Source organism: Theobroma cacao, chromosome 5 (assembly GCF_000208745.1).
Source record: "Theobroma cacao cultivar B97-61/B2 chromosome 5, Criollo_cocoa_genome_V2, whole genome shotgun sequence".
Taxonomy (NCBI): domain Eukaryota; kingdom Viridiplantae; phylum Streptophyta; class Magnoliopsida; order Malvales; family Malvaceae; genus Theobroma; species Theobroma cacao.
The window spans coordinates 35,474,509-35,499,949 of record NC_030854.1 but is presented as its reverse complement, the minus strand read 5'-3'; the positions used below and the strand labels follow the sequence as shown (position 1 = coordinate 35,499,949).

The 25,441-nt window shown below is 34.5% G+C and overlaps 1 protein-coding gene and 1 pseudogene across 1 annotated transcript; both read right to left on the bottom strand.

Annotated features, from left to right (window-relative positions):
* LOC108661884 (germin-like protein subfamily 1 member 13) lies at positions 1-1,094 on the bottom strand. Its single transcript, XM_018120791.1, has 2 exons — positions 875-1,094; positions 1-744 (listed from the first exon to the last, which is right to left on the bottom strand). Exons 1-2 carry the CDS (start codon positions 999-1,001, stop codon positions 191-193), a joined length of 681 nt encoding a protein of 226 aa, XP_017976280.1. The 5' UTR covers positions 1,002-1,094; the 3' UTR covers positions 1-190.
* On the bottom strand, positions 3,652-25,441 carry LOC108662070 (annotated as a pseudogene).

Below are 25,441 nucleotides of genomic sequence, written 5' to 3'. Positions count from 1 at the left end.
TACATAGAATGCAGTGTTATGGCCTAAAAAATTTTAATATATAGAATGCTGAACACAGCAAAGGAGAGGTACAAATGTAAACACTTGATCCATTATTATTAGGTTTATGACAACAGCAAGGAAGATGGATGACACATTATTCAAAATAAAAAACTACCATATCTTATGGATTCATGACACATTATTCAAATTAATTGTTGTCCCACCAGAACCGGGACTGAAGAGAGGTAACAATATTCTTGTCCAGCTGGAAGGCCTTGGTGAGAACATCAGGATTGATGGGAGGGTTTGAGCCAAAGACTGCCTTTGCAATAGTGATAACTCCTGGATTTTGGCTGCTGAGACCAGCAAAGGCAACTGCATTAGTTTTCCCTATATTGAGCTGGAAGTGGATGAGACCAACTGGGAAAACAAACACATCTCCAGGGTACAAGACTTTGGTGATGAGACGATTCTCCGGGTTGGATGTAACAAAGCCAACGTAAAGTGTGCCCTCTAAAACCACTAGGATCTCAGAGGCACGAGGATGAGTGTGAGGGGGGTTTAGGCCTCCGTACGGAGCATAGTCAATTCGAGCCAGAGATATGCCAAGAGTGTTAAGTCCTAGTATTTGTGCAACATTGACCTGAGTCACAGTTGATCCCACTGGATTTGATGTGTTTCTGGGGATATTGAGCCCTGAATAGAAGAAGTCTTCTGCCTTGGCAAGCTTTGGGTCCTTGCAGAACTTCCCATTTACGAACACTGCATCAATGAAAGTAATGTTCGTTAATTATGAAGAAAACTATTGCTGGGAATGGAAATTATAGTCATTGACATAAAATAATAATTAACATGAAAGTCCTGAGAGACAAAACGTAATACTATAACATACCACCGTCCTTGGTGTCATTGATGGCTACACAGAAGTCTTGGAGAGGGTCAGGGTCAGAAGCTGAGGCTAATGACCAAGCGAAGGCCAAGAAGGCAGAAACTACAAGGAAAAGTTGAACTCCTTTCATTACAATTCCGCTGGAAGGAAATCTATCCTACGTTGTGGAGCTGTATGCTACTACTTGGGAGCGGGGTGAGAAATCGTGCATGGCAGAAAGGTCTATTTATAGATGGAAAACAAATGAACTGGTCCTTGTTTCCTCTCAATGAAGTTGGTGACTACTGGCATGTGCCTTTACAACTAGTTATTTTCTATTTTCTATTTTCTAGTCCCCGTTTTCCTCATCCATGGCTTACATCATTTTAATATTGTCGGGGAACAGGTCATAATTCACTTAAGACTTCTATGTATCTTTCCTATATTTTTCTTTTTGGATTGAAGTTTGATGCGTTGATTGATTCTGTGTTGCCTTTGTGGAAAGAAATGCTAGAAACAAGTTCATATTTGATAACCTGCAGTTGGGGTATAATTCTCCACATTATGAAAAAGTCATAACTTATTTGCCACTTCTTTGAAAGTACAAACATTTATAAAAAATTTTGAATTAGGTAGCAAATGAATGTTTCCTACGTAAATAAGTTTATAGATATTTAGGAAGTGCATCACATACCATCAAATATGAACTGATCATAAACAGTTTTGCATTGTCTTCTTCATACCTTAAACTTTTTCTTTTTTTTTATTCATTATTTGAGTGAGATAATTGATTTATATCTGGAGTTGCTGCAAATAGCCGGCAAAGTTTTGTCTGTTGAACTCAATTCATTCCTTATAATTAGCATGATCTAAGAAGTGCTAATGAGACAAAAACTTATGCTTCATTTAAGGTTTCTAACTTTATCCCCAATCAACATATTATGTAGTCTCAGTTGACAAAGTCTAATCTGACATGTTCATGAATACTCAAACATATTACATCTGTGCTTATCACATTCACAACATTAGTAATTTCTTGCACGTTCAATTAACCATGCTAGACTCAAACATCTTCAATTAGCCAAAAATTAATTAGGGCTGCCTTGAATTGATCTTAGAATTGGCCAAACTGTGGCTGGAAGAAACTGTTTCAAGAATTGTGGGTGATGACTCAGTTGTAACTCTTATAGACATGAATAATCTTTGAGCATTGAGGTGAGTTGGTGATTTCTTTATTTGGTGAACTAACCAGGGAAGCAAATGCTCAAAGCCAAATGGCAAAATAGCAAGTGATTAATTATCTTGCATAACATTATTAATGAACAATAAGAATAGTTGTTAAAAGTATTGGTAGGTGATAATGACATTGAGCTACAAAAAAATTATCAATAGATTATACTATGCAGATCCTGTTCAATGGATCGCAACTTCCAATTGTGACTGTGTAACGTGTATTGACTCAAATTTGCCTAGTCAGTCTTCCAGATGTGAAAAAAAAAAGAAAAAAAGTAAACTTGAATACTTCTATAACTTCAAAGACTTTGAATCATATTTATATGAGCGATCACACGTTATTATTTAATACAAATTTGTTGCTGACATTATATATGTATCCTTTGTAATTAATCTTCATTTGGAAATGGCATATTATCTTATGATGTGTTCTGAGAAGAGTTTGATATTTTCATGGCAGCTTTTACCTGTCATCAGATTAATGTTAGGCAGAGAAGCATACGCAGTTAATTAGATGCCACAAGAAATTAAGAACAGAAGCATTTCTCTTGACATTTATAGGGACTTGTCTTTCATATTTGTCATGACTCATGAGTTCTTGTAAGATCATTCAATTGTTAAAACAACTGAATTACTGAAAAAGGAGTAAAGGAGCAAGTAACCAACATGTTGATTGTGTGCAAAGCCCTGAGCTAACAGATGAAGTAGATAGCTATGGCAAGATGTAGCAGCAAGGACAAGGCATTCGCACTTTAATATATTAGACAAACTGACAGCTTCGTTTTAGGCTTATACAACATTGTTCAAGATCCAATTACATCAATAAGCAAATGACTTCACTGAGTCATAAAATCAATTCATTACAGATTTAACTCTTTAGTATCCTTATGGATACATTCCAATTCTAGATTGTCTAACAACTCATCAACTAGTCTAGCCATTAAAGAAAATAAAAATAAAAAACCTTAGTTAGTCTCACCAGCATGATGAGAGAACAATGTGCACCTCAACAACTCTGTTTTTTTTTTTCCACCTAATATCTACCAAGGTACTCTACAAAGTGAGGGACATGTCTTGTCTTCTTAGTGATATTTTGGACACAATTAATTGGATCGAAGTTGAACGTACCAACTTATCTAACAGGTAAGGCATTTGGTTTTGTAAAATTCCACCTTCAGAATTATTTTATATGCAGCGTACCTTGCAAGGGAAGGCAGGGTTTGGGGTGTTGAATATGTAATTGATTCAACCCCAAGAGTCAGCAAATTAATCTGCTGTTTAATTTTCACCCTAATCTGATTTCTCTGATTATAATGTTATATTGAAGTCGTTCATATCTCAGCCTCTTCATCAGACAATGTTTACCATTACTTATGCACAACTTAGACCATTGGGTAATCAACCTCTTATTTTTGCACTATATTTTGACACTTGCAAAAGAATACAAAGTTTATTGCTTCAAAGTTATTGCTTCAAAGTATATTTTGTCACTATATTCTTATTTTTATACCCAGAATGATCACAATGACAGAGAAGACTAGAAAGGTACATCATCAACCAGCCTGTTTATTGTATTACAGTAAGTAGAACGATATGACTTTCATGTAGAAAATTAATGGCAACATTATTCAAAACAAGTAACAAACTTCTGGGTTTTGATTTGGCTCTTAAATTAGTTTTTAATCTGACTAGAACCGGAACTGAAGATAGGTAACCACACTCTTGTCCAACTGGAAGGCCTTTATGAGAACATCCGGATTGATTGGTGGGTGTGAGCCAAAGACGACCTTAGCAAAGGGTTCTTTTTTTAAATGGGCCCTATGCATAATGTGTTTTTTAACAATAGACTTTTTCATAATTTTAACTATTTTTAGCCAAGAGAATTAAAATTCAGACAAAATTACCCTTAATGAAATCGACCCGTTTATTTGACTTCGCGTCTCAACACGAAACCTATTAATGAGTCATGTATGTTTAGGTTTGCGCCTTAAACTGACTCATATTTTTTAAGCTTTCTTCATCAGACTATTCATCTCTGGAGTATTCCTTATCAGAAAGAAAAACAGTTAAGCATTTTGAGCATTTTTGAGTAGTTTTTGATACACGAAGAAAACCTGTGAGCGTTTTGAACATTTTTAAGCATTTTAGAGTGATTTTTGATATATGAAGAAAAACTTTTGAACGTTTTGAGCATTTATATTCGTTAATTATGTTGTTAAATGGAATATAATGGATCGTTTGAAGTTGTTGATCTTGTTAATGGAATTCAGTAGTTTTGGTGATTTTTGAGAATTACGTGACTAGTTTTTAGGGATTGCGTGACTGACTTTGGGCATTGCGTGACTAGTTGATAGGCATTACGTGACTGACTTTGGTTATTTCGTGACTAGTTTTTGATAAAGCATTGCGTGACTAGTTTCTGATAAGGCATTGCGTGACTAATTGATAGGCATTGTGTGACTAGTTGATAGGCATTACATGACTAACTTTGGGTATTGCGTGACTAGTTTTTGATAAGGCATTACATGACTAGTTGATAGGTATTGCGTGATTTGTTAGTAAGGCATTGCGTGACTAGTTAGTAAGGCATTGTGTAACTTAGGCATTGTTTAAAAATCATTCACGCAATGTTTAAAATCCGATCATGTAATATCTAAAACCAATCACGTAATGCCTAAAAACTAGTCACACAGTGATTAAGTCACGCAATACCTGAAAACTAATCTCACAATACTTAAAAACCAATCTAATCAATTTCAACTTCTCAATTTTAGGGTTCTATGAATAAACCAATAAACTCAAGAACCTAAAACACATACTTTTTTTTTTTTTTTGCTAAGCCATGAAATTGTGCATTTCATAAAAGATAGGTTACAAAACTCCATAACTCTCCAAAGCAAGAGAAAATATATCCTTATTTGGAGGCCTTGCTCACTTCCCTTATACAAAAACAAAATATACCCTATTTACAAAATATTCCCTAAATAGTTTCAACTCAAAATCCCATAAAAAAATCAAAATCCCAAGCAAACATGCTTAACAATCATCTCAATCCCAGACAAAACAAAATCGTGAACCACCATAAAACCCATCAAACATGCTTTAGCTGTTTTTTCTCCCTAAGCAAAATCGTTGTCTGCAAAGAGCAAAGTCATTGTTCATCATCCTTAAGAACCCCAAGATCCACTATCTAAAAAATAAAACAAAATAAGAAAGAGCTTGATGTCATCTCTACGAATTGGATGGCGAGATAGACATATTTGAGTAGAGAGAGAAATCGAGATTTAATTTTAAAATTTTTATCCGAATGGCGGGAGAGAGAAAACTGAAACTATTTTAATTTGTCTGAAATTATTTAAGGGGTATTATTGTCAAGTTATGCCAAAAATTGACCAAAATAGTTAAAATTATAAAAAATCATATTTTTGAATTGATCTTATGAAGAAGGTTATTTCTCACAATTTTTTCTAGTCATAACCCTTGCATTTTGGCTGCTGAGACCAACAAAGGCGACAACCTTAGTTTTCCCTATATTGAACTGGAAGTGGATCCATTGAATAATTGGCTTTTGTTTCTGGAAGGAAAGTACTTCACTGGTTTTGTGGTCGAGGTTCACGGAAGAAGAAGAAAAGCACGTGATTTACATATGTCTTGATTCAATGCTATGTCGTTTAGTTTATTACTAGTGTCGTTTTTTATATTTCTAGATGTTTCTTCAAAGTAGCAAAATTGTCCTATCATTTTGTTTTTTGTTCCTCTGTTTTCGTGAGCTGTCAGAAAGAAATATTTTGCAGTCTCCAACGCAAAATTTTTTTGGTAGTCTTGGTATAGCCAGGTGTTTGTTTTCTTGTGAGCTGTCATTTACTCTCTCTCTCCTCTATGTATATAAACAAAAGGCATATGATTTAATAGTGAGTTGGAGCTTTTTGTCATTTAGTGTCTAATAGTTTTTTTTTGTTCTCTCACATCTCTCTCGATTTCTTTCTTCTGTATTTGTTCATCTATTTTTTTTAGAAAATTGTTATTTTTTTGATATGATATTAGAGCATTTTGCTTGATATCAAGGGACCGTTTTCATTGATTCCTCAACGTTTCCTTTGCTTTCAAATCATCCTTTGATTTTCGTTTATACTCAATGGCTACTTCAGGATTTAATACTTCAGCTCCACCGATCTTTATAAGGGAGAATTATATTTTCTGGTCTATGAAGATGAAATCCTATCTTAGAGCTTTTTGCTCTTCCTATTTCTTACTTGTTCATTCCTAAAGTTCTTAAAATCGCAACAACGGCTAACTTGTTGAAGAGAAAATAAAGAAGAGCAGTTAAAAAATTGGTAGGTGATGATGACATATCTAGCCATAAACCACTCAGGAAATATATAATAGAGCATAATGTTGAACAGATTGCAACATCCAATACTAAAGTCCATAGCCGACTGAATATTCCAAACTTCTCATTAAAATAAACCCAAATTATTCTGAGTAGTGTTTGGTTATTCTTACAATTATGATAGTTTTTGTTTCAGGACATGATCATTGGTTATTGTTTTGCAAAAGAATTGGTTTTTGATATGTATTAGGTATCCTATGAAATAAATTTTCAATCAGTTATGGCAGTTTCTATTTCATAAGGTTCTTATTGGTTATATTTTGTAGTTCTATTTTACAAGTAAAATATAATTTAAAATGAAGGTTCTATATTTTGAGTAAAAAAATTGGCATTTTCTGTATCTATGATTCAAAGAGAAATATTGTATTCTTGATTGTGCCTTCACAAAACGTTTAATAATGCATACATTTGTAAGGGATTTTTAATGATTTAAAGGTATACATTTGTAAGAAATTTTTAATGATTCAAAAAAGAATAAGTTAACAGTATGAAAATGATATTGTAATTTAATACAATCATTAGAATTCCGCTGGCAGGAAATCTATCCTACGTTGTGGAACTGTATGCTACTACTTGGGAGAGGGGTGAGAAATCGTGCATGGCAAAAAGTTCTATTTATAGATGGAAAACAAATGAATTGGTCCTTGTTTCCTCTCAATGAAGTTGGTGACTACTGGCCATGTGCCTTTATAACAAGTTATTTTCTATTTGGAAGATGAATCATTCTTCAACAACTACACTTTCTAGTCTCGTTTTCCTCATCCATGTGTTACATCATTCTAATATTGTCGTGGAGCAGGTCTTAATTCACTCAAGACTTTTATGTATCTTTCCTATATTTTTCGTTTTGGATTGAAGTTTTATGCGTTGATTGATTCTGTGTTGCCTTTGTGGAAAGAAATGTTAGAAATTAATAAGTTCATATTTGATAACCTGCAGTTGGGGTATAATTCTCCACATTATGAAAAAGTCATAACTTATATGTGACTTCTTTGAAATTACAAACATTTATAAAAGATTTTGGATTAGGTAGCAAATGAATGTTTCCTAAGTAAATAAGTTTATAGAAATTTAGGAAGTGCATCACATACCATCAAATATGAACTGATCATAAACAGTTTTACATACTCTTCTTCATACCTTAAACTTTGTCTTTTTTTTATTCATTATTTGTGTGAGATAATTTCATTTATATCTGGAGTTGCTGCAAACAGCCGGTAAAGTTTTTCTGTTGAACTCAATTCATTCCTTGTAATTAGCATGATCTAAGAAGTGCTAATGAGACAAAAACTTATGCTACATTTAAGGTTTTTAACTTTATCCCCAATCAACATATTATATAGTCTCAGTTGACAAAGTCTAATCTGACATGTTCATGAATACTCAAACATATTACATCTGTGCTTATCACATTCACAACATTAGGAATTTCTTGCACGTTCAATTAACCATGCTAGACTCAAACATCTTCAATTAGCCAAAAATTAATTAGTGCTGCTTTGAATTGATATTAGAATTGGCCAAACTGTGGCTGGAAGAAACTGTTTCAAGAATTGTGTGTGATGATTTAGTTGTAACTCTTATAGTCATGAATAATCTTTGAGCATTGAGGTCACTTGCTGATTTCTTTATTTGGTGAACTAACTAGGGAAGCAAATGCTCAAAGCCAAATGGCAAAACAGCAAGTGATTAATTATCTTGCATAACATTATTAATGGACAATAAGAGTAGTTGTTAAACGTATTGGTAGGTGATAATTGCATTGAGTTACAAAAAAATTATCAACAGATTATACTATGCAGATCCTGTTTAATAACGTTATTATTTAATACAAATTTGTTGCTGACATTATCTATGTATCCTTTGTAATTAATCTTCATTTGGAAATGGCATATTATCTTATGATGAGAAGAGTTTCATATTTTCATGGCAGCTTTTACCTGTCATCATATTAATATTAGGCAGAGAAGCATACGCAGTTAATTAGATGCCACAAGAAATTAAGAACAAAAGCATTTCTCTTGACATTTATAGGGACTTGTCTTTCATATTTGTCATGACTCATGAGTTCTTGTAAGATCATTCAATTGTTAAAACAACTGAATTACTGAAAAAGGAGTAAAAAAGCAAGTAACCAACGTGTTGATTGTGTGCAAGGCCCTGAGCTAACAGATGAAGTGGATAGCTTTGGCAAGATGTAGCAGCAAGGATAAGGCATTTGCACTTTAATATATTAGACAAACTGACAGCTTCGTTTTAGGCTTATACAACATTGTTCAAGATCTAATTACATCAATAAGCAACTGACTTCACCAAGTCATAAAATCAATTCATTACAGATTTAACTCTTTAGTATCCTTATGGATATATTCCAATTCTAGATAGTCTAACAACTCATCAACTAGTCTAGCCATTAAAGAAAATAAAAATAAAAAACCTTAGTTAGTCTCACCAGCATGATGAGAGAACATTGTGCACCTCAACAACTCTGTTCTTTTTTTTTTTTCCCACTTGATATTTACCAAGGTCCTCTACAAAGTGAGGGACATGTCTTGTCTTCTTAGTGATATTTTGGACACAATTAATCGGATCGAAGTTGAACGTACCAACTTATCTAACAAGTAAGGCATTTGGTTTTGTAGAATTCCACCTTCAGAATTATTTTATATGCAGTGTCCTTGCAGGGGAAGGCAGGGTTTGGGGTGTTGACTATGTAATTGATTCAACCCGAAGAGTCACCAAATTAATCTGCTGTTTAATTTTCACCCTAATCTAATTTCTCTTATTATAATGTTATGTTGAAGTTGTTCATGTCTCAACCTCTTCATCAGACAATGTTTATTTTTGTACACCCTAATCTACTTGTGCACACCTCAGACCATTGGGTAATCAACCTCTTATTTTTGCACTATTTTTGGCACTTGCAAAAGAATACAAAGTATATTGCTTCAACGTTACTTAACTTGTTTCTGTAAAATTCTGTCTGCTTTTTACCTTGTAGACACATATGGGCATGAGAGAGAGAGATCACAAAGTGACGTATATATTATGATTTTTATACCCAGAATGATCACAAGGACAGAGGAGACTAGAGAGGTACATCAACCGGCCGGTTTATTGTATTACAGTAAGAAGAATAATACAACTTTCATGTAGAAAATTAATGGCAACATTATTCAAAACAGGAAACAAACTTCTGGGTTTTGATTTGGCTCTTAAATTAGTTTTTAATCTGACCAGAACCGGGACTGAAGATAGGTAACCACACTCTTGTCCAAGTGGAAGGTGTTGAAATGGAACTTGCATTGAAAACCACATCAGTGCATGCTATTAACCTTAGGGTCATATGTGACCATTTTGTATTAAGACGGCTAGATTCCTATCATATTATGATAGCTATGCATCTAGTGAATGACTTATGTAATGATTAGTATGTATTCTTGTGCCTTGTACTGATCTATGCTTATTAGTTAAGTTTACTATGTATTAAAAACTAAGTCAATGAATATTAGAAAATCCAACTTCTGTTATTCCAATAAACTCTTTTTTACTTGCTCTGCTTTCATACTCTTCATAATTTTGACAAAACACAACATGGTATTAGAGCTCTAATGATCTTAGAGGCCTGTTAGTAAGCTTAAAAAACCTTCATAGCACAAAAACAACCTCCTTTCAAAAGGTATGGCATCCAGTGGCAGTACAACAAGTCTTTCTGCACCAATCTTCAATGGTGAGGGTTATGCATCATGGACTATCAAAATGAAGGCTTTTCTTAGAGCATTTGACTTCTAGGAAGTTGTTGAACATGGAGGAGAAACCCATGAGCTCAGAACCAATCCCACTACAAACCAAATAAGACAGCATAGTGAAGAAATAGCCTAAAGTACAAGGCACTATCCCATATTCATGCCGCTGTAACAGAACCTATATTTGCAAGAATTATGGCTTGTGAAACAGCCAAGGAAGCATGGGATAAGCTTAAGGAGGAGTTTCAAAGGTCAAACAGAACCAAGAAGATGTAGGTTTTGAATCTGATGAGGCAATTTGAAGTGCTGAAGATGAAGGAGAATGAGTTTGTGAAAGATTATGTGGATAAGCTTATGAAGATAGTCAACCAAGTTAGGCTTTTGGGAGCTGAGCTTTCGGATGCAAGAATAGTGGAGAAGGTGCTGGTGAGTATTCTTGAGAGATTTGAGTCAAAGATAGCAGCTCTTGAGGAATCCAAGGACCTCACCTTAATGATAGTGTACGGGTTGGTAAATGCCCTTCAAGTTGCTGAAACAAGAAGACAAATCAGGCTTGATGAGCATATTGAAACAGCTTTGCAAACAAAGTTTAAGGACAAGAATGTCTGTCATGATGGCAACAAAAAGTTCCAAAATGATACGAGGAACAAAAAGAAGGCAGCAATTTCAAATCAGAGGCAACAGAGTAAGAAACTAGAAATGCAGTGTGCTCTTACTACAAAAAGACTAACCATGCTGAAAAGTATTGTTGGTTTAGGTCAAACATTAAGTTTAGGAAGTGTAATCAACTTGGTCATGTGGAAATGGTATGCAAAAACAAAACTGCTCAACAAAACCAGCTAGCTAAAGTATCCAAAGGAAGCCGAGACAACAAAGGAGTTATTATTTATCGCAGTAAAGGGTAAAAAGGGAAAAATAAATCAAACCTGGCTAATTAATAGTGCTTGTTCAAGTCACATATCACCAAATGCATCCTTGTTCACTAGAATTGATTAGAATCAATGTGCAAAGATAGAAATTAGGAATAGAGAGTTTTTGGATGCCATTGGCAGAGGAACAGTTGTTGTACCAACATCAAATGGAACTAGGTATGTCTCAAATGTTCTTTTAGTGCCTCAAGCATGACAAAACTTATTGAGTGTTGGTCAAATGGTAGACAATTGTTGGCTCTATTAGTTTTTAATAATAATAAAACATTCTCATTCAATTGTGTCTAATATCTCTACTTGAGTGTGCAGGACAAAAATTGTATGCAAACAATTAATCAATCATTCAAATGAACATATCAAAGAGCATAGGATTAAGAAAGTCACAATTGATCAATGAGACAGAAGCCCCCTAGTCAATTAATGAAGAGTTAGTCAGCTAAAATTCAAACTATAAGTTGGCGAGCTGAAGAGTATTGAGAGATAAAAAAGACTTAGTCGACCAAGGAATGGGTTAGTCGATTAAGAAGCTATTGTCAGAAATCTGGACTTCAAGACAAAACCAACTTAGTCGACCAAGAAATAAGTTAGTTGACTAAGTGCAAACTGCCAGAAACTGGAAACAGAAAACAAAGACAACTTAGTCAACTAAGACATAAGTTAGTCGACTAAGAGCATTTTGCAAAAAAATTTGAATTATGCACTAGAAGACAGATTAACAGCCAGAACTGCAACAAAACTATTTCCAACAATCAGAAATTGTCTAACACACTTCAGAGCTGATTTTCCAAGTATAAAAAGGACTTCCAACGGCTAGAAATGTAATTAAGGCTTCCAAGTCTAAAAAGAGCTCAAAAATTGCAAAAACCTTTCAACATATTTTCTACACTCCAATCTTATTCTTGTAAAAGATTCAAGCACTTCACTTTGTACCACTTATATCAAGTCAGTGATCATAAGTATACTTTTATTTCTCTTTTCATTGTATACTTAAGAGTGTGCAAGACACTCTAAGGGAATTTATTCAAGCTTGGATTGCTTGATTGGGTGTATAGGTTCTAACTTAGCCTATAAAAGTTAGTTTGGGCTTTGGTTGATCCTGGAAAAAACCATTGTAAAAGATTATGGCTGAGCCTACTAAAATCCATTGCAAAGCTTGGTGGGAACTTGGAAATTCCACCATTTTTAGTGATTTGATATCGAAAATCTTTGGTTGAACAATCAAGGTCGTGGATGTAGGTTTTAGACTGAACTAGTATAAATTCTAGTGTGATTATCTACTCTGTTTTTAGTTTTTTATTCATCTTTAAATCTTTTTTTTATCTTGCATTTGTCCCCAATTAGAAGTTAATTCTTGTAAAAGCCAAAAAGTGCTATTCACCCCCCTCTAGCACATTTACTTAGGACCAATAAATGATATCAGAGCCTAACTCTTGTTATTAAGGTCTAACACCCTTGAAAAGATCCAAATGGCTCTACAAAAGTTGGTAGTTGCTGAGGGACAATCAATAAATAGACAACCTCTATTTGATGGCTCTAACTATCCTTATTGGAGTACTATGATGTTAATATATATAAGAGCAATTGATTATAAGATGTGGAATGTCATAACTGATGGACCATTCATTCCCCCAACCTTAAATCTAGTGACCAATGAGACGATACCTAAGCCAAGGTCTGAATGGACCGAGGCTGAAACTAAAAGGTCCAAACCAATTTCAAAGCAACCAATACATTGCATTGTGCTCTAACTCCCACCGAATGCAATCAAGTATCAAGTTGTACCATAGCAAAACAAGTGTGAGATAAACTTAGGATTATCCATGAAAGGACTTCTCAAGTCAAGGAGTCTAAGATAGCCCTCTTGACTCATTATTATAAAATGTTTAAGATGGAGCCTGGTAAAGATATCACTAGCATGTTAAATAGATTCACAAACATCACAAACAAACTTAGTAAGCTAGGCAAACCAATCCCAGAGCATGAAATTGTTAAAAAACTTCTTAGAAGCCTACCCAAAAATTGAAAGCTTAAGGTGACAGGCATCCTAGAAGCCAAGGACTTAAATGTTATAACTTTGGATGAAATTTATGATTCTCTCATTGCTTATGAGCTAGCACTCAAGGAAGAGGAAGAAGAAGATAGGAGGAAAGCCAAAAAAAAAAAAAGAAAAGCATCGCCCTCAAAGCCAGCATTCTTGAAAAAGAACTAGACGAGCTATCTTGTGATGATGATGAAGAACTAGCACTGATTGCCAGGAGATTCAAAAAACTGATGGGCAAAAGAAACTGAAGACTAGCTAGAAAAGGTTTGGTAAAGACCAAGGTTCTTCATGGAGAACCAAAAACAAAAACGACTCCAACAAAAAGGAAGAGCTTACATGCTTCGAATGCAAGAAGGCTGGACATTTCAAGTCCAAATGCCCTTTGCTAAAAGAAGAAACTCGAAAGAGAAACAAGAAATCAAAGAAGGCAATGGTGGTAGCTACTTAGTCAGACAGTGATACTTCAAGTTCTAAAGCTGAGGAAGAAAAAGCTGAAGAAAGAGCAAATCTGTGTTTGATGGCACAGGATAATGAATCTGAGGTATTTTCATCCCTTTGTAATATTTCTGTTGATGAACTTCAGGAAGAATATGAATGTTTATATGATGAATTTGATAAACTTGTTTGAAATAAAAGATTTCAAAAAAAAATCTGCTTCTTTAGAATTAGATTTGGAAAAGATTAAACTTGACTTTGACTCTATTTTTGAACATAGAAATTATCTGCTAATTGAATTGGAACATTCAAAAATAGATTTTGAAACTCTAAAATTAGAATTGGAAAGAAAAATAAAAGCTTTACAAAAGGTAAGTGAAGAAAATGCTGCACTCAAAAGTATGAAAAATGAAACTTCAAAAATAAAAGCTTACCATAAGAAAAATTCTGCTAATGCATCATCTAGATGTTATAATTATGATAAAATTGGACATTTATCCTATGATTGTAGTAGAAAAAGAAATGTGCAAAAAATAAGAAAAATATGGGTTCCAAAAAGATCCTATGTTGCTGCTAACAATCAAGGACCCATCAAGGTATAGGTACCTATAAAGAAAAACTAAATATTTGGTTTGTAGGTTGAGCTACACTCAAAAGATACATGTTCAAGAGCTCAACTCAAAAAGAAGAAGCCTTGGTATATGGACAGTGGCTGCTCAAGGTACATGCAGGTAATGAAATGCTATTTTCACAGTTAGATAAGAAAAAAGGAGGATTCGTATCCTTTGGTGATGATTCAAAAGGTAGAATTCATGGCATAAGAATGATTGGTAAGAACTCTCAAACTCAAATTAGTCATGTGTTGTTGGTTAAAGGTTTGAAACATAATTTATTGAGTATTAGTCAACTGTGTGATAAAGGATTTAAGGTATGTTTTAACTCAACCAAATGTGAAGTGATAGACATAAGCACTAATAAAGTCTCATTTATAGGAAAAAGATTAAAGAATATGTATATTGTATTTCTTTAGGATCTTGAAATGGATTGTGAAATATGTCTTGTAGCAAATGCTGAAAATGATAGTTGGTTATGGCATAGGAGATTAAGACATGTGAGCATGCATCCCATGTCAAAATTGATTAGAAAAAATTTAGTTGTTGGACTGCCGGATCTTAAGTTTGAGAATGATAAGATATGTAATGCTTGCCAATTAGAAAAATAAGTTAGAACATCCTTTAAGACTGAGAAAGTTGTCTTCACATCTAGACCTCTTGAATTGCTGCACATTGATCTATTTGGTCCAATAAGTACAACTAGTCTAGAAGGAAAATCTTATGGCTTTGTAATAGTTGATGACTACTCTAGGTATACTTGGGTATATTTCCTTGCTCATAAAAATGATGCTCTACTAGCACACATAAGTCATTGTAGGAAGGTTGAAAATGAAAAAGGACTAGTTATAGTTAGTATTAGGAGTGATCATGAAGGAGAGTTTGAAATAGATGAATTTGAGAATTTTTGTAATGAAAAGAAGTTGGATCACAATTTTCTTGCACTTAGAACACCCCAGCAAAATGGAGTTGTAGAGAGAAAAAATCGAACCTTGAAAGAAATGGATCAAACTATGCTATGTGAGAATAAACTACCTAAATACTTTTAGGCTGAAGTTGTTAACGTAGTAGCTTATATCCTCAATAGAGTCTCAATTAGAACCATGATATCAAAAACTCCATATGAACTTTACAAGGGTAGAAAGCCAAATATCTCTCACCTTAGGAGCTTTGGTTGTAAGTGTTTTGTATTGAACAATGGTAAATAACCTTTAGGAAAGTTTGATGCAAAGAGTGATGAAACTATATTTTTAGGGTATGCATTAAACTCAAACACCTATAAAGTCTTCAACAAAAAATCTTTAACGGTTGAAGAATCCATCATGTAATTTTTGATGAATCCAATACCTTGCAAAAGGAAATTGCTGATGATGAACATGATTCGGATGATCTTGAAAAACAAATGGAAAAGATGAGTTTAGATAATAAGAAAAATAGTGAAAAAAATACCCTAGGTAGAGAAATAGAACCTCCACCCATAGAAACCTTGCAAAGAACTGAAAATCAGCATAATGATCTTTCAAGGAGTTAGAGATATGCAAAAGACCACCAACAAGAACTAATCATATGTGATATTTCACAAGGTGTTAAAATTAGGAGAGCAATAAGAGAGACTCGTGAGTTTTCAGCTTTCATATCTCAAATTGAGCCTAAGACATTTGAGGAAGCAAAAAAAGAGGAAAGCTGGATATTGGCCATGCAAGAGGAACTTGATCAATTCAAAAAAAACCATGTATGGTCATTAGTCTCTAGGCCTATAAACCACCCTATTGTTGGAACAAAATGGGTGTTTAGAAATAAGGTAGATGAGTAAGGGAATGTAGTTAGAAATAAAGCTAGATTGGTAGCCCAAGGATATAACCAAGAGGAAGGAATAGATTATTATGAAACCTTTGCACCGTTTGCTATGATAGAAGCTATAAGATTACTACTTGTATTTGCTTGCTTTATGAACTTTAAGTTATTTCAAATGGATGTAAAGAGTGCATTCTTAAATGGTTTCATCCATGAAGAAGTTTATGTTGAGCAACCCCTCGGTTTTGAGAACTTTGAAAAACCATATCATGTTTTCATATAAAGCCTTGTATGGATTGAAACAAGCTCTTAGAGCTTGGTATGAGAGGCTTTCAAAATTTCTGGTTGAAAAAAGTTATGTTAGAGGTAGCATTGATACAATATTATTTATCAAAAGATACTTAAATGATTTAATTGTTGTTCAAATTTATATGGGTGACATTGTGTTTGGTGCAACTAATGAGGCTTATGCAAGAATTTTGATAAAGAGATGTAGGGGGAATTTGAGATGAGCATGATGGGTGAGCTGAAGTACTTTCTTGGCCTCCAAATCAAATAAAGTGAGAAAGGAATCTTCATCAACCAAGAAAGATACATTCAAGACATCTTCAAAAGATTTGATATGTTGAAGCTGAATTCAATTTGCACACCAATGAGTCATCCACCAAACTTGATGTAGATGAAAAACAAAAGGATGTTAATCAAAAGCTTTATAGAGGTATGATCATATCACTACTCTATTTAACAGCCAAAAGGCCTAATATTCAATTTTCTATGTGTTTGTGTGCTCGTTTTCAATCTCAACCCAAGGAATCACATTTGATTACTATTAAAAGAATTTTTAGATACCTCTTAGATACACAGACTTTAGGAATATGGTATCCTAGGGAATCATCCTTTAGTTTAGTTGGATATTCTGATGCAGATATTGATGGCAGCAAAACAGATAGAAAGAGCACTAGTGGAACCTGCCAGTTTCTAGGAAGTATGCTTGTGTCATGGTCAAGCAAAAAGCAAAATTTAGTTTCTCTCTTTACAGTTGAAGCCGAATATGTATCTCTAAGTAGTTGTTGTGCCAAATATTGTGGATTAAACAACAACTAAAAGATTATGGAATTTCAATGCATAACATACCAATATATTGTGACAATACAAGTATAATCAACATTTCAAAAAATCCTGTGCAGCATTCTAAGACTAAGCATATTGAGATTAAACACCATTTTGTTAGAGATCACAGTGAAAGGTGACATTAAAATTGAGTTTGTAAATACTTTACATCAATTAGCTAACATCTTCACAAAACCCTTAAATGAGGATAAATTCTATGAAATTAGAAGATATTTAAGAATTGTTAGTATGCAGGAGCTTTAGAAAAAATTTTAAAATTTTCTCAAAAGACAGTACGCATTTAGTCGACTAAGAGAAGCACTTAGTCAACTAAGAGCATTTTGTCTCCTTAAATAATAAGACTCAGTCAGTTAGAAGAGAATGAATAAAATAGTAAAAAGAAATAATATACCTTGTGAAGGAAATTGGCACAAAATACCGCCCAACTGAAAAATAAAAATGAGAAACAATTTTCAAATTTTGAATAGGAGAAAAAGTGACAATATTTAAAGGGGAGACAAACGGTTTTTGGAGAGATTAAATTGCCATTAACTCATTTCCTCTACATTTTCTCTCCTTTGAAACCAACCCACCTGAAACTAAAGCCCTTCCCACTCAAATTCTCGAAACCCTCGGTCAGAAATCTCTCAAAACAAAATGGAAAAATCCTCTCTAATGAAAGATATTGTTGAGAAGAATAAAGGTAAACGACCACTGGAAGAAGGCATGCAAGCGAAAATGCAAAAGAAGAAAACGAAAATTGTGTCTGCATTTATGAGTGAAAATTTAGAAAATCGCAGAAAGAAAAGGAATAGAAAGTAGAGAAGAAGAAAGAGAAGGGAAAATCATCTAAGAAAGGTAACATCTCATTTTTCAAGTTTAGGAATAAAGCCCATGAAAATAGATACAAAAAATTAGAGAATGCCCTTATCACTTGTGGTAAATTCATTGACTGGGATAGTTTTAATGAAATTACAGAAATTCAAACAAGCTTATCAGATTATTTTGAGGAATTAAAGTTGAAGGAGTTCAGTACATTTAAGAATCGATCCTACAGTGCTAGTTTAGTTAAAGAATTTTATACAATTATAGCACTAGACAAGGATGAACTAGAGGAGCTTGATGATTATATTGAGGATAGTCTGAATGTCTTTTTGAATGGAAAGGAATTTACTATTACTACTGCAAATTTAGGGAACCCACTCAAAATCTAATGTGAGGAAGGTGAGTTTGAGTTCCCAGAAAATTATGGCCCCTCATCCTTGTGGGAAATTATCACAGGGAAGAAAGAAAAGTACTCCTCCAAAAGTAATATCGGCCTTATTACAAGTCCTCAAATTAGAATTTTGCATTACTTTCTTGCTACGAACATTCATGGCAGGAGTGGAAGTTTTGGCTATATTAGACTCCAAGATCTATGGCTAATAGAGCATGCATTTAGTGGTGTTTCACTGAACTTGGACAGATTTATGATTGAGAGAATGAGAGGAGCACTAGACTAGAGAAAATAAATTTGCCTTATGGAAATATCATCACATCTTTGGTGCAAAAAAAAGGTATTTGGACCTCTAGGTATGAAGCAAATAAAGTAAAAAGCAGAGACCAAGCTAGATTGCCTAAATGGGGTATAAGCTAGATTGAGAAACCTTTGTTAAAACCCCCAAGGTTGCTACCGAAAAAGAAACTTCTCTACCCGCATATCTTGAAGCATCCTCATCTTAGTTCTCTAATGAGATGCTTTTTAACCTACTCATGAGGATTGATGAAAAAGTTGACTGACCAAGGAGTAAAGATGCTAAAAATTGAAGAGAAATTGGCAGAGCTTGAAAATGTGGTGAAAGAAAAAGGAAAAATGCCTTCTAAACCTGTAGTTGCAGATACCTCTGCAACTCCAAGTCTTACAGAAGGACAAGGTGCTGAAGGTTCTACTTTCCAAGCCGAGGGTCATGAACCTGATGGAGATCAACCAAAGAAAACACCCTCACTTGAGCCTCAAAAGGAAGCTGAGTCAAAACAAGGGATTGAGGTGATTGGCTCACTTGATGGAAATCCCCTATCTCATTCAGAGCTTGAGAAAGAGCAACCTTCTCCTCCCAATTCAGAGGAAGTATTGATTATGGATGTCTTCCATTAGATGGTTAGGGAAAAACTAGTAGAAAAAGAAGTAGCCAAAGCACAAGTTCAGAAGTCTGCATCCACTGAACCAGCTCACACAACAGAAGAATAATCGGGTAAGGAGAAAGAAAAAGCTGCTAAGGGGAAAAAAAAGCTACTGCAGCTCCACAAGCCAAATCAAAACCATATGGCAAAGGCATAAAAACAATGGCCACCAAGAACAAATTCCTCACAAGAAGAAAATCCTTCAAAATTGCTGAAAAGGCTAGATCAACAACCATTTCCTCTCCTCAAGACTCCTTGGAAATTTCTAACAAATTATCCCCTAAACAATCATCACAAAAATCACCACTAAAACCTTCTCCCGAACCTCTAAATGTTTTTGTGGCACTGATGAATCTACTTCTTCAACTTCTTCAGAGGATTGAAACCCCCTTCAGATTTGATGATGACAAAAAGAGGGAGAATTAAGAGATAGAAAGTTGGGAAAATTGGGGTATAGAGTTTAAGGGAGAACTAGGGGTAATTTAGGAATATTGACTTTTATTTTTTATTTTCCTGTTGTTTTTGCCTTGACAGTTGAACAATTAAATTTAACATTGCTGTTATATGTTTTTGAATACTGAAAGACATTGTGGTTTATTGCTGTTTATGTTTACAAGTTGATGATTGAATATTTAAATCTGTTATTGAAGTATTTGCTATTGAGTTTTTACTTCTGCTTTGGTGTTGATATTGAGCTGTTATACTGACAATTAATTACTAATATAATACTATGAGCAAAATTTGGATGAAAATAAATGTGAATGCTGATTTTTTTGACTGGATGATTTATGGCATTTAGCTTTGAAATGAATTAAGTCTAGAAACAATATGACAGACAACAAGCTGAAACAGTAATAATGTGCTGTCATCTCGTCACATACTGCTCATTATTCCATAAGCCTGTATAAATTATTCTGTCAAAAATTTGAACTCTTACTTGTCATTTTCTATATGACAAGAATAGAAACATGCTGAGATGAACAATAAAACTATGCACACACTAATGGGGAGCACACACTTAGGGGGAGGAAAACCTCCATTTTGTGCAGAACTAAAAAGAATAAAAGGACATTGTGCTGTTAACCAAGGAATGTTTTGTCATCATCAAAAAAGGAGAGATTGTTGGCTCCATTAGTTTTTGATGATAATAAAACATTCTTATTAATTTGTGTCTAATATCTCTACTTGAGTGTGCAGGATAAAAATTGTATGCAAATAATTAATCAATAATTCAAATGCACATATCAAAGAGCATAGGAATAAGAAAGTCATAATTGTTCAACAAGACAGAAGCACCTTAGTCGATTAATGAAGAGTTAATCAGCTAAAATTCAAACTAGAAGTTGGCGGGCTGAAGAGTATTGAGAGATAAAAAAGAATTAGTCGACCAAGGAACGGGTTAGTCGACTAAGAAGCTACTGTCAAAAATCTGAACTTCAAGACAAAACCAACTTAGTCGACCAAGAAATAAGTTAGTTGACTAAGTGCTCAATGCTAGAAATTGAAAACAGAAAACAGAGACAACTTAGTCAACTAAGAGCATTCTGTCAAAAAAATTTGAATTGTGCACTAGAAGACAGATTAACGGCTAGAATTGTAACAAAACTGTTTCCAATGGTCAAAAATTGTTTAACACACTTCAGAGCTGATTTTCCAAGTATAAAAAGGACTTTCAACTGCTAGAAATGTAATTAAGGCTTTTAAATCCAAAGAGAGCTCAAAAATTGTAAAAACCTTCGGCATATTTTCTGCACTCCACTCCTATTCTTGTAAAAGATTCAAGCACTTCACTTTATACCACTTAGATCAAGTCAGTGATCATAGGTACACCTTTATTTCTCTTCTCTTTATATACTTAAGAGTGTGCGAGACACTTTAAGGGAATTTGTTCCAGCTTGGATTGCTTGATTAGGTGTATAGGTTCTAACTTAGCCCAGAAAAGTTAGTTTGGGTTTTGGTTGATCTCGGGAAAAACTATTGTAAAAGGTTGTGGCTAAGCCTGCTAAAAGCCATTATAAAGTTTGGTGGGAGCTTAGGAATTTCACCTTTTTTAGTGATTTGATTTTGAAAATCCTTGGTTGAATAATTAAGGTAGTGGATGTAAGTCTTGGATCGAACCACTATAAATTCTGGTGTGATTGTCTACTCTGTTTTTATTTTTCATTCATTTTTAAATATTCTTTTATCTTGCTTTTGTCCTTAATTAGAAGTTAATTCTTATAAGAGCCAAAAAGTGCTATTCACCCCCCCCCCCTTTAGCACATTTACTTGGGGCCAACAACAATGACTATACCTTGCTGTTTAAAAACAAAGAGTGCACTATTATTGAACTTTCAAGCAATGTTTTAATGTCTGTTAAGATGAGAAATAGATGTTTCCCTCTAGATTGGCATCACATGAGTCTAAAAGCTGTTGAGAAGGATGGTTCTGATGCGTCTGAGTTATGGCATAGGAGATTTGGGCATTGCAACTATTCTACAATGAAGTTGCTGAAATCTAACGATTTAGTGACAGAATTACCTTTTATACATGAACACATTGATATTTGTGAAGTCTGCCAACTAGGAAAGCAAACAAGGCTACCATTTCCTTTGAAGAGAACTAAGAGAGCCTATGAGAAGCATGAACTGATCCATTCTAATGTTTGTGGTCTAATGAGTGTTGAATCACTCAATGGTAACAAGTATTTTATGTTATTCATTGATGACTATGCCAATATGACTTGGATTTATTTCATTAAGTATAAATCTGATGTGTTTTCTATATTTAAGAAGTGCAAAGCTTCTGTTGAGCTTGAATTAGGGTGCAAGGTGAAATGTTTGAGAACTGACAATGGAAGGGAGTTCACTTCAGATGAATTTCAAGCCCTTTTATCTGCTGCTAATATTAAGCATCAATTCACTGTTCCATACTCACTTCAACACAATAGGGTCTGTGAATGAAAGAATAGAACTATATTGAATATGGCTAGGTGCTTGCTGTTTGAAAAATCATTACTTAAGGAATTCTGAGCAGAGGCAGCAATTAATGCTGTTTATTTACAAATATTCTACCAACAAAAGCCTTGGAGAAGTTAACACCCTATGAAGCATGGTATAATGTGAAACCCGTTATTGACCATCTCAAAGTCTTTGGATGCATTTGTTATGTGCATGTTCCAAAGGCCAAAAGAACCAAGCTGGAACCAAGAGCTAAGCTATGAGTCTTTCTTGGCTACAGTTTGCAATCCAAAGGTTATAAGGTGTTCAATTTAAGCTCCAAAAAGGTTCAAGTAGCAAAGGATATTAGATTTGATGAGCAAGCCTACTAAAACTGGAAGTCAGAAGTGATTGAGGCTTCAAATGACAGGTTACCTGGTCTAGGGACATTACTAGAATTGGTTTAAGAACCTCTTGAAGATCCTAATGATGAAGAATTTGCTGTCAGGAGCACTAGGACTTTAGAAAACATATATGATAGATGCAATATGGCCATTACAAGTCCTACAAGTTACTCAGAAGCTAAAGAATTAGCTCACTAACAGGCTGTCATGAAAGAAGAGCTAAGGGTGATTGACAAAAACAAAACTTGGTCCTTAGTTAACGGAACATATTCTATGAACATCATTGGCACTAAATGGATTTTTAGAACCAAGTTTAATGCTAATGGCTCAATCAACAAGCATAAAGCCAGGCTGGTTGTAAAAGGTTATGTTCAACGACCAGGAATTGATTTCACTGATACATTTGCACCAGTGGCTATATTTGAAACAGTTAAACTTTTACTTGCTATAGCTAGTGGTCTTGGTTAGGAGGTTCATCACCTTGATATCAAATCAGCATTCTTGAATGGAGTCCTACAGGAAGATATCTATGTTAAAATACCTGAAGGGTTGAAAGTCAATGACAGAGTCAACAAGGTTTACAAGTTGCATAAAGCCTTGTATGGTCTCAAACAAGCCCCTAGGTCTTGGTACAGTAGGATGGACAGCTATCTGAGTCAAAAGGGTTCTGCAAGAGTGTAAATGAACCTACACTTTGTGGCTTAAAGGTCCAAGATCAAGTAATGTTAATGGTTTCTTTATATGTTGATGATCTATCTATCACAAGTTCTAGTAGCAAACTGATAACTCGGTTCAAGGCAGCGATGAAGACTAAGTTTGACATGATTGATCTAGAAAAAATGAGGTACTACTTGGTATTTCAGATTGATCAGTTTGACTAGGGTATTTTCCTATGTTAGAAACTTATATTGTTGCAGTCTTGGAAAAGTTTAACATGGAGAAATGCAAATCAATTGCAACTTCAATGGTTGTAAATGATAAATTCAATGATGTTAACTCTCCCAAACTCATTGATTGTTCTATCTACAAAAGCTCAATTGGCAGTCTACTTTATGCATGTGGATCAAGGCTTGACATCATGTTTTCAGTGAGTTATCTCTCAAGATTTATGCAAAGTCCTTTTATTCAGCATCTCTCAGCTGCTAAAAGGATTTTTAGGTATCTACAGGGCACTCTTGATCTTGGCTTGCACTTCAAATACTTAAATGAAGTCAAACTGATTGGATACAGTGATAGTGATTTTGCTGGAGATCCAACAGATTTCAAAAGCACATCAGGGTATGTGTTTTATTTGGGAGGAGCAGCCTTTAGTTGGAACTCAAAAAAATAAGAGGTAGTGGCTCAATCAACAGCTGAAGTAGAATATATTGTTGCTGCAGCTGCTGTGAACTAAGCTATGTGGCTTAGAAAGTTGTGTTTGGACTTGAAATTTGAACAAAAGGAAGTTACAAAACTATTCTTGGACAGTAAATCAGCAATCACCATTGCCAAGAACCTTGTAAACCATGGCAAAACCAAGCACATCAATGTGAAGTTTCACGCCATTCGATAAGCTAAAAATTTAAATGAAGTGTTGTTCAACTACTGCAACTCAAATAAGCAAGTAACAAACATCTTCACCAAGACACTACCAAAGAAGACGTTTGAAGACCTTAGATTTATGGTAGGGGTTTGCAAAGCAAGTTCTAAGGAGGCGTGTTCAAATAAAACTTGCATTGAAAACCACATCAGTGCATGCTATTAACCTTAGGGTCATATGTGACCATTTTGTATTAAGACAACTAGATTTCTATCATATTATGATAGCTATGCATCTAGTGAATGACTTATGTAATGATTGGTATGTATTCTTGTGCCTTGTACTAATCTAAGTTTACTAGTTAAGTTTACTATGTATTAAAAACTAAGTCAATGAATATCAGAAAATCTAGCTTCTGTTATTCCAATAAACTCTTTTTCACTTCCTCTGCTTTCACACTATTCATAATTTTGACAAAACACAACAGAAGGCCTTTGTGAGAACATCTGGATTGATTGGTGGGTTTGAGCCAAATACTCCCTTAGCAATAGTTATAACCCCAACATTTTGGCTGTTGAGAATAGCAAAGGTGACAGCCTTAGTTTCCCTTTATTGAACTGGAAGTGGATCAAACCAATTGGGAAAACAAAAACATCTCCAGGATTTAGGACTTTAGTGACGAAACGGTTCTCCGGGTTAGATGTAACAAAACCAACACAGAGTGTGCCCTCCATGACCACTAAGATTTTAATGCCACGGGGGTGGGTGTGAGGGGGGTTTAGACCACCATAAAGTGCATAGTCAATTCGAACTAGAGATATGCCAAAGATGTTAAGTCCTGGTATTTGGTCAACATTGACAATAGTGACTTTTGATCCAACTGGATTTAATGTGTTTCTTGGCATGTTAAGGCTTGAAGAGAAGAAGTCATCTACTACTGCGAGCTTTGTGTTGTTGCAAAACTTCCCATTTACAAACACTGCAGGAAAGGCAAGTTAGTTGATATATGTATATCATCCCATGCAAAAGTATAGTACCTTTTAGCAATGCTATTATATTATTAAAAAAATTGCTCATAAGCAAAAAGTCCTTCAGCTTAGGCATTGGCATCATGAATATAACATAAAGTCCTAAAAACATAATTAACCTAAATGCCTATCGCCATTCTTGGTGTCGTTGATAGCCACACAAAAGTCCTAGAGAGGACTAGGGTCAAAGGCCGATGCTAATGAGTTAGCGAAAGCCAAGAGGGTAAAAGCAACAAGGAAGCAGTGCATTCCTTTCATTATGATATACTAGCT

What these genes read in the sequence shown, in the direction of transcription:
- LOC108661884 (XM_018120791.1), bottom strand. Translation starts at nt 1,001, where the DNA reads ATGAAAGGAGTTCAACTTTTCCTTGTAGTTTCTGCCTTCTTGGCCTTC. An exon ending in CAATGACACCAAGGACGGTG is followed by an intron (nt 745 to 874) that starts GTATGTTATAGT and finishes TCATTGATGCAG; the next exon opens with TGTTCGTAAATGGGAAGTTC.